The sequence below is a fragment of the Rhinopithecus bieti genome, unplaced genomic scaffold (genome assembly GCF_001698545.2).
Source record: "Rhinopithecus bieti isolate Rb0 unplaced genomic scaffold, ASM169854v2 scaffold_8350, whole genome shotgun sequence".
In the NCBI taxonomy this organism is placed as follows: domain Eukaryota; kingdom Metazoa; phylum Chordata; class Mammalia; order Primates; family Cercopithecidae; genus Rhinopithecus; species Rhinopithecus bieti.
In genome coordinates this window covers 273,094-283,405 of record NW_016806031.1, presented here as the reverse complement: position 1 = coordinate 283,405, position 10,312 = coordinate 273,094, and the positions used below count along the sequence as shown (strand labels likewise).

Here is a 10,312-nt window from a genome sequence, read left to right as displayed (position 1 = left end):
CTGCATCAGCATTGTGCCTTCACTTCAAAATTAAAAACTTGTCTATACTTATTTTAAGCTAAAAAGTAATTTGTGTTATAAGTAAAATAATACTTAGCATTTAATTTTAATTATCATTTACAATCTAGATAGGTGTAACTATAACTCATACTGTCTACATAAAATATGGAAATAAAGATATTATATCCTGATTAAAAAATTACTCAAACTGAATCAATCCATTGACACTGACTAGATCAGTGATGTATCTATATGTGGTGCTGAAAATAATCCATGTGGCAACACATTTGCAGTCCAATACAGATGCATCTCTATTTTGTATTTTCAAATTTTTTCTTCTTCTTCTTTTTTTTTTTTTTTAGAGATGGGGTTCCACCATGTTGTCCAGGCTGATCTTGAAATCCTGGGTCAATTATCCTCCAATGTTAGCCTCCCAAAGTGCTGGAATTACAAGCGTGAGCCACCATGCCTGGCTCAGACGTTTCTCAACTTACAACAGAGTTACGTCCTGATAAATCCATTGTAAGGTGAAATATTGAAAGTCTAAAATGCACTCAATAAACCTAACCTACTGGTCATTATAGCTTGGCAACACAGTACACTGCGGGGTATCAGTTGTTTACCAGAGTAATCGTGTGCTGACTGGGAGTTGCAGCTCATTGCCACAGCTGAGCTTCGTGAGAGGGTATCACATGGCTTTCTACTGCATGCACAGAACTTTCATATCATCATCAAGTCAAGAAATCTTAAGTCAAACCATCATAAGTCAGGGATGATCTGTAATATCTTAAGTGATGCAACAGTTAGAGGTATTTCCACCAAAATAGTAAAGTTGTGTTTCATGGTAAAATATTTTACATGGTTTCAAAATTTAAAAGTAATGACAACTGAATAAAATTTAAAATTTAGTTTCTCAGGTGTACCCCTATATATTAAGTGCTCAGTAGCCACATGTGGATAATAGCTACCCTATTGGATACTGTCATTTCTAGAAAATACTCAAATGTGGAATTTTAACACACACTTCTACATAATCCATGAGTGAAAAAAGACATCACAAGAAATATAGAAAGTATTTTAAAAGAGTGATAGTGAAAATAGAATATTTTAAAATGTGGGCCAGGCATGGTGGCTCATGCCTGTAATCTTACCACTTTGGTAGGCTGAAGCAGGAAGACTGCTTGAGCTCAGGAGTTTGAGACCAGCCTGGGCAACAAAGTGAGACCCCATCTCTACAAAAACTAAAAAATTCAGCTGGGTGTGGTGATGTATGCCTGTGGTCCAAGGTACACAGGAAGCTGAGGTGGGGGAATTGCTTGAGCCCAGGAGGTTGAGGTTTTAGTGAGCCATGATCATGCCACTGCACACCAGCCTGGGCAACAGAGCAAGATCCTGTCTCAAAAAAAAAAAAAAAAAAGGTAAAAATGTGTGAGATATAGATAAACATGCACAGAAGGACACTTTATAGCTTTATAGTTATATGTTTGAAAAGAAGAATTTTTTAGTAAGGTAAAGGATATTGTAGGTAATATGTTATAGAGGCTTTGGATATTATATCTTCTGGGGAATATTGAGTTTGCTCCAACAGGCACTTAAATTACTGGCAGATTGCTTTTGCCTTGGGAAGGCTTGATCTCAGACATCATTAGAAGGGTTTGCTTTAATTTTGCTCTTCCTTCTAGGGCAAGTCTCTTAGTTCTGAGATGCAGTACTTCATCCTAATATATGGCCCCTTTGGTATTTCAGTGGAAATATACAACTTTTCCAAGGTCTTCTGACTTGATGGACTGGAACTTGCAATTTTCTTTGCTACTGTGGGCAACTGCTGACATCTCTGATCAGCTCTTTCAACCTCCACAGAAGTTTTCCTGGGATCCTCTAGAGAGTGCCCTGTGCTTGTACAGTTCAGGGTCAGCCAAGGATTTGAAGGGAGAAATGCAGAGCTTTTGGTGCCCACCCCAAAAATCCCCACCACTCCATCTCCCCACTCTGCAGCTCTTTTATTTTGGGGAGCTCCCACGTAAATTTTTACCTGCTCTGGTTGTCCCAGGCTCCATCCTTCCACCCTCCAGGCCACTGTGAACATCTGGTGTGTGCTGTTTCTGCATCCAGACTGAATACTGCCTTAATGTGAAAAATCACATCAAGATGAGACCAGTGTGCTCCCCTCATCTTAGGGGTCATGTTCTCTGCAACAATGTCTAACTGCATTTGGCCATTTCCCATGCCTTCAAAGTTATTTTCTTAGTATTATAATTTTGAATTTTCTATACACTTTATAAATGATATCACAAAAAGGTTAGAGGCTGAAACCTTTCTGTGACACTCCACACCTGCTTTGATCCACCAAGGAAGAAAATCCCTATAATGACTGAGCTCAAATTCTCCAAATCCCTGTTTTTTCATCCTTCACTTTAGTGTAGAGATATTTTTTAGCAAACTCTATAAGCTGCTATTATCACGGCTTTGGCCAAGACAACCCTCCCTCATCACCATCACCCCCCACCACTAATTTCTTACTGGTTGATAGACTAGAGTTTCTAGAACATACCCACACATGCCTTCCCCATTCTCTGAAGCTGAAAGACTGAGAGCTATGCAGAGACATCTGTCCCTATTCCTGAAATGTCATGGGAGATATCTTTCCTGGTGCTTAGTGATAAAGGAGAGAAAACACCATATTTGAGGTAATTAAAAACAACCTTTAATGAATGACATGTTTTGAGTGCCTTGCCAGTTAGTCGCTAAATGGATCTCATTTGGTCAAATGCTTGTGTTTTCTCCTATGACATTACTTAAGTTAATTTAGTTAAAATAATAGTGTCCAAATGTACAAAATTACCTCCTATCTGAATGAAAATGCAAACGATTCTAACTTTTACTTCAGTAGCTCTGGAGTTTTAAGTCTGTTCACTTACAAAGAAAATGGTCTTGACTAACTTATACTTGAGCTATTTACCAGTTCCCTCAAACTTAACATAAAAGACATTGCCAACTAGAATACCAATAAGATTTTGGGGGGGGGGAATTACACAATGATTTTAACTTTCACACAGAAGAAAAAAATGCCTGAGAATCGCAAGGTAAATATGAAAATGAAGACTGAGGCAAAAATTGGCTCCCACATTATAGTCAAAGCAACTGTAATCAAATCAATATTTTATTCATACAGGAGTAGAAAAGTAGAACACATGAACAGAAATAAAGATTCTGACACAAATCTTAAGGAGTGTGAATGAGAATTGAATGTATGATAAACGTTGCATTTTCAGTTCAATGGGAAATTGATTGCTTATTTAATAAATGATTGTGGCACAAAGGCTATCTTCAGCATACACCAAATAACTCTGTGCTCTGCTTTGAGACACTTTTCTGAATCTGTTAGCAAGAGAACTGCTGAAGCTTTCTCAGATGTCTGCTGTGTTCTAGGGAAGCTGGGGGATGGCTTCAGAGCAGGAGGCCACAGGTTGGGTGTCTGGCTGTTGAGAATCTCCAGTCCAGGTAGACCTAAGGCTGTGCCCTGTGATTTCTGATCATCTCCCAGTACTGTCCCCACAAGCTGTACTTCCCACCCCTTTCAGGAGAAAGTAGCTAAAGATCCCCTGTCACGCAGCTTGAAGAAAGGAAAAGAGGAATATATTGGGGAGCAATTTCCCCATTGCCTCCTATTATCTTCCCAAATGTTGGTCAACTCCCCAGGAGCATCTTGGACCTCAAAGAAGCTGGGATGCACCCGAGGCACATCAGTCTCCTCTTGCAGGCAGGCAGCTTCCTGCCTGAGGCCTGAGTCAGGCTGATATCCCACTCCCTTCTAATCCTGTCCAGTATCACTTCTTATAAGCCCCACCTGTAGCAACAGCCTTCCAGGAAAACATCATGGACTTCAGAGTTCTCCCATAGACCAGGCAGGCTGCCTTGCAAGATGTTTAAGTCACTCCACTGCTTCCTTTGCAGGTCCCCTTTCTTGCCTGCCTCCTTGCATTCAACCCCCACAAATACCTTGCTAGGGAACCCGTTTGCATATGCAGACACTCACCCCATCCACATGCTCCTGTTATCAAGGGAGAAGGCAGGGGTGGCACTGAAGGGTGAGGCAGGTTGAAAGTAGTCTGTGCCTTCTAGGAGGAGAAGGCAAATATCATTAGTGGCCATGAAACCCAGGGGAAAAGGGGAAGTAACAGATGCAAGTCATCTCTAATATAAGTCTACCTTGATGGGGTGGTGTGACCTCCTCTGCCCAAGTCCACCTGCATCTCTAGGGGTTTCCATGTTCTGTAGCCAGGACAAGGAACCACCTTCTTGACCACAGCCTAGCTTCTTGGATACTCTGCCCCCGACTTCTCCCATCATTCCCACTAGGAAGTTCCAACGGGGCTTGTTTGTTACAGTTCAAGAGTGAACAAAAGGGCTGCTCCTCCTGCCTCCATCCCTGTTCCTCCTTGCTCTCCTCTCAGCCCAGTCTCCAGCCCTCCCCATGTCTCAGCACCACTGCCAAGTTCCAGCCACCAGACACAACAGGCACCTTAAACCATCATGGCGTGGGGAGAGATGAGAAGTCATCTCGTCAACAGCTCGCACAGAGCTGCTGCACCAAGTGTGACTGCATGACTCCAATGCAGTCAAAACCTGTGGAAGTTACACAGAAGTAAAAGATACAGGCCTGCCCTCAAGAAACTGGTTCTATCAGAGTATAGGCAAGTAACCCATGAAAGGCAATGCCAATGAGATAGAAGGTCCAATAGGAAGACAGCATGCTGTTGGCGCACAGAGGAGGGAGGACCCAGATGTTCTGGAAGAAGGAATGAAGAAACTGGGATGTGATCTGGGCACACTGGACCCTGTCCTCTAGCCCCATGCCTCTCTTCCTACACCAGACATCATGACCTGGAGACTGGGAAGCACTCCACGGGATGGAAAGAGAAACAGAAGACTGGACACAGGGATGCAAGGGCTGATGGTGTCCTTGGTTCAAGTCCAGCACAGGCTCAAAGGTCAGCCCTCGCCAGCAGGCGTCTGTGGGCTTCCTCAGATTCCTTCTGGATCTGGGACAGTCCTTCCAGCCATGACTCCTCACCAGGCATGTCTTCAGAGCCCTGATCCTGTGTTACTTTCCTTTCCTGTAGTTCTTTGAGTGAAAAGTTTTGCTGGGTATATTGGTAAGCCTTGTTGCTGTAATAGTGGCATTCGTTTTCCCACAAGATGGCTTTGACATTCTCCATAAGCTCTTGCAGTTGGGCCTCCTGCTCCTCCCCCTGTGCCTTGTTGTTGAAGCTGCAATGGCGCCGTGCAACGGTCACATCCAGCTGGGCGAGGGCCTGGTTGTCGGTCTCTCGCACATAGTCTTCCAGGGAGCCGCCAGCCAGGTCTTCCTTCCGGGTGAATACCAGGATGGTGTGACCCAGAACCCCCACTCCAAAGACCTCCTGCAGGCGTCTGACCACCTGCTGATCCTCATCTGTGAACCGGCCCAGCTGTGTCACCAGGAGCACAGCGTGGGGCCCTGGGGAGGATAAGATGATGGCTTGGCGGATAGCGGCTGCCGCCTCCGGCAGGACCTGAGAGGACAAAATGTCAGGTGTGTCAATCACCTCAAGCTCCTTCCCAGCCCACTCTCGGCTCCCTCTCTGGGAGGTCTTGGTCACGGGTCTGGTGCTGAGTTTAGACTCAAAGACGTCCCTGCCAAGGATGCTGTTTCCTGTTGCACTTTTCCCACTTCCTGTTTTCCCCACGAGAATGAGCCTCAGTCTCCTTGGGATCTTCTGTTCTTTCTCCCTTAGACCTAGAAGTATCCAAAGAAAGCAGAGGGAACTGGGGTTAGGGCCCATGTACCCCATCTTGTTCTCACCAGAAGCCCCTGGGTGTACCCCCAGACTGCAGGGGCAGATTGTCAAAGACCAGCGTCTTCCTGAAACCAGTGCTGGGCCACCGTTCTGGGTCCACATCCTTGAAGGTGGGGCTGAACATTCTCTCCCAGTGGAAGAGTGGAGCCTAGAGAGAAAAGCAAGACTTGGCCAATAGAACACCAAGACACCCAATACCAGGGTTTTTAGATATGACTGGGGAAGAAGGCAAGAAGGAAATTCCCTTCTCCTGGCCTTGCAGGTCCCAAGACCCAGAGCACATAAAGAAGTGACAAGTAATAGCCAGTTTCCCAGTCTTGTCTCCACTGAAGACATTGATGTATCTCAGATGACAGAGCATGAAGCTGGCATGTGGCAGCATGGGGGCAGTCACCTCCTGGGCACCAACAGGCCTTGCTGTGGCCTGCCAGCCACCCTTGGCTCTGATCCACACACAAATTCTGAGTGACACGGGCCCCCCTCCAGCTTCCCCAAGGTGGTTGGAAAGGAATTTGAGTGAATGGGCAGGAGTCTGGGCAGTAGATGTTCTTCCCCACCCACCTAGCCCAGTGCAGAGCCAGAGGAGACAGGAACACCCATCTGAGAAGCCTGGAGCTAGCACACACCACTGGACTTTACTAAAGCCAAATGCATCACTTGAGATCTGGAGAGGATTCTTAAGGGAATAGCCAACCTTGATTGCTGTAACAAAAGGTCAAACCGGTGTTAGCACAGGTATTGGTAATTGGTAACCTATTGTAGTAGGCTAACATGGCTTTTTCCAGGTGGCTCGGGTCATTTAAGTTCATAAAGTAAAAGGTCATTCATATTAAAATACATAATGAATAACAAATAATTTCTTCTGGCCAGGAAAGGGCTGGGTTTCCAGCCTTTCTAAATCCTGCCTGAAAGTTAAGCGCCTGACCCTGTGCAATGGCTTTAGGGAAAGGGACGCCCCGATAAGGCAGAGCCCAGATGTGAGGCAGCAGCCAAGTACATTCCGCTTGTTCGCAAGGCGCTTTCAACCTTACAACCATGACAGCTCCACTTTGGAGCCAGTCAAACACCCACACAGCACATCCACTGTGATGTGCTTATTATTGTTATTAAGCACATTTTTGTCACACCCACTGTCAGCACATCCTTCCTGAGGAAGAACATCCACCATGTGAAAGCCTTTCCTTTGGGACTGGCATTGGGAGTTAGTCATTGGTGCTATTTTTTGCCTCCTTTTATCTACCATACCTATCCGGGGGTCTTTTTTCTTATTTTGGCTAGTGATAAGAAGGGCCCTACCTCAAAGACCTCTGATGGTGACTGAGGTGGGTAAATTTCTGTGACCAGGGGACATCAGCTGTCTCTCCAAGCACACCATGGTGGTGGAGCTGTGTCCCACCTGCAGCCCAAATGTTTCCCACCCGCTCCTCTCTCCTCATTCGCTTTACCTCCTGACAACTCCAGCACAGGATCCTGGGACAGCTCTTCTCGGGGATTCTCCTGGGGAATTTGTTCACATTCGTCTTCCTCCATCTACATTAAAAAAAATCATATGTTCTACTGACTTTCCAAATGAGTTTTTCAACAGCTACCTGCCTTTCGCCTTTCTCTTGCCAGAGGAAAGTTTTTTGCATTAGTTTAGGGTTGGGGTGGGACTGAGTGAGGCAATAGAAGAAGGGGTCTAAGACACCCTCTGCTGTCTTTAGGGACCCTATCCCCCGCCCCCTCCACTGCTGTCTCCATCATAAGTTTAAGAGATTTTACAGATAAAGGTGCAACTGGCCTGGGACCTGAGGAATGGATGATATTTGGATAGACACAGGGTCTGGAACTGTTCTGGGAGGTGGGGGGAGGTGGAGGGGGAGGCAGTGGGGAGAAGGTGGGGGAAGGAAAGGAGGAGGAGGAAGGGAAGCACAGAAGCAGGTGTGATTCTGATCCTGTGTGCCCTGGGAGCAGTAGGAAGTCTAGTGTGCCTGGAGGACATGAATGAGTAGGATGTTGTTGGAAGGGTCTTGGGGCCAGACTTTGGAGAAGTCTGTGCAGTGAGGATTGCAGAGAACTGGGATTGCAGGGGCTGAGCTGGGAAGGAAGCCAGAGACCTCAGGGGAGATGCAACCACCAGTTAGGTCTGCCTGGGCCTCAGCATCCCATCAGTATGAATGTTGGGCCTGAACTAGATGCCTGTGAATGTCTCTTCCCCTATTAAGGTCCCAACATACTTCATAACATTTTTTAGAGCAATTCTTAGTCCTCTTTGCAAATTAGGGCCACATCATTCCCAACCAGGAACTCCTGTCCCCCTTCTCATGACAGCAATGTGTCCTGGCTTCATGGACTAACACAGTTCTGTATGTCAAGATCCCATAAGGTTCTCTCTGCTGGATTTTCTCTGTGCGACTGAGGAGGAAGTTGCATGGTCCATGGCTGTTTTTCCAGATCATGTAGGACATTCATAACCAGATGAAACAGATCCAGATGAAGGGTCTGGGATGTGTGGAAACCTAAGTCCAGGGGAACCTGATAGACAGGTTTTTCTCCTTGCCACATTGTTGTGTGTTTGTTCTACTCTGCTCACCTGGCAAACGCTCCAGTCCTCCCCAGATCCCAGGAGTGTATATGTGGATATTGCTTTATGATTGGTAGATATCAATTTTGCAGTGCTGGGCTGGGGATGGAGGGAGTCCAGGAAGGTCTGGTGACTTTCTAGGAAGAGAGAAAAAGCAGACCAGGCGGACAGCCTTACTCAAACCCGAACAGCCAGATTCTGGAAAGAGTCCAATATTTCACCTACCAAAGGGAGTTCAGTTTTTCCTAACGGGTGGTCTCTCAATCTCTTTGTCCCTGGCTTCCTTACATCCCTGGTGGAAACTGAGGCAGCACTTTACCAATGTAATCTCATTCCTCCTTTAGAGAGAACAGGCAGGCAGCTTAACAAGAAACAACAGCCGGGTGGGACTAGGCTGTGGCATGCAGGAACCTGCACTGTGCCCTCGCAGGGTTTTGGGGGAACGGGTCTGCACCCAAGGTGCCTCCCTGCCTCCTCCTGGACCCTGCCCGGAATGGCGCCTCCCATATTGGCCACAGTGTGTGTTGTCTCCAACACAGAAGATGGAACAGATAGTACCATCCTTGTCACGTTGCTCTGGAAGAAAGCAAAACTCAGAGAAGCATCTTGCCAAATATTAAACAGTGACTTTGTCACAGGGCAAAAAATTCTCCAGACTTGTTGGTCACAGCTCTTTTTATCACATCACAAACCCGCACACACCACAGCACACAAAAATACACAACACACACACTTACACAAAACACATGTACCACTCACACACATGCAGATGAACACACAAACACATACACACACAAACACAAATATACATACACAACACACACATACGCAAACAACATTCACATGCACATACAACACAAACATCACACATACAAATACCACTCACATTCATGTTAATACATACAAACACGTAAACACACATATACAACACAAACACCCACACATACACAACCAAATATGACACACACAAATACTCAGACTTACCTCTGCACCAGCTAACAGGCAAGAGAGAGGGCCACGTTTCTTGTCTCTCAGCCACGCACTCTCACGGAGGAGGCAGAGGAAAGCTTCCATGGTGTATGAACAACATGGAGGACAAGGCCGATGTTTACTTTTATTTTCAGCAAAATGTGATTGGAGAGCTGGGCTGGAGACCTGCCTTTAAACAGCAGCGTCCACTGGAGATGGAGGAACAGGAAGTGGGCAGGAACACCCGCCCTCCTGAGTCAGGGAGCCTGCTGTTGCACTTTGCAGCCTCGGAAGTAGAAAAAGGGAGGATACTAGTGGTGGGATTGTTTTTATCCTGAGCCAGTATAACTAGAATTCAGAGCTTAAAAAAAAAAGCAGAGGCCTCAGAAAGATTTGTGTCAGGAAGAGTGACTTTCTCCTGATCTCTCTTTTCTAAACCCCACCCCCTCCCCAGGGAACTTCTATGCCTCAGTATTGGAGCAAATGGTCATTGTCTCCTTTCTTCCCCAGCCTCTCCTTCCTTTAATAGTTTCTCGCAGGACAAGGTCTGATACTCATTTCTTGTAAGGCATGAATCATTGGCAATTACAATTGTTACAGCTTCTAGAAGATCTGCACTATAAGAAGAGGGAAAATACAAAATAATGTCTAAAATGTAGGGTTAAAGAGAGCACTTGTTATGGGAGAAGAACAATATTTTAAACAGAGGCTAAGGGAGAAAAAACCTCAGCATCCTCAAAAACATGTTTTCTAGGACTTTACTGACAGGTCTGATCACTGTGGCTAAAGGGAAGCCATTGAAGGAAGAAATTGAGAACATAGGAGCATAGGTGATGATATTGTTACCACATGATTTTAAAATGTTAAGATTTCCTAAAAAAATCCACTCAATCTACCATAATAGTTCTAATTTTCTTTTGTTCTGTTCTGGTTGATAGTC

At 45.6% G+C, this 10,312-nt stretch overlaps 1 protein-coding gene across 2 annotated transcripts; it reads right to left on the bottom strand.

Moving 5' to 3' along the window:
- Positions 1-2,681: 2,681 nt before the first annotated feature.
- GIMAP6 (GTPase, IMAP family member 6) lies at positions 2,682-9,731 on the bottom strand. 2 transcript variants are annotated; one of them, XM_017874484.1, is made up of 4 exons: positions 9,388-9,728; positions 7,286-7,370; positions 6,402-6,542; positions 2,682-5,779 (listed from the first exon to the last, which is right to left on the bottom strand). In XM_017874484.1, the coding sequence occupies exons 1-4, from the start codon at positions 9,475-9,477 to the stop codon at positions 4,986-4,988; spliced, it is 1,110 nt and encodes a 369-aa protein (XP_017729973.1). In that variant the 5' UTR covers positions 9,478-9,728; the 3' UTR covers positions 2,682-4,985. The 2 variants fall into 2 exon arrangements, with proteins under 2 accessions (XP_017729973.1, XP_017729974.1); XM_017874485.1 differs by lacking the exon at positions 6,402-6,542 and having other exon boundaries at positions 9,388-9,731.
- Between the last annotated feature and the right edge of the window lie 581 nt (positions 9,732-10,312).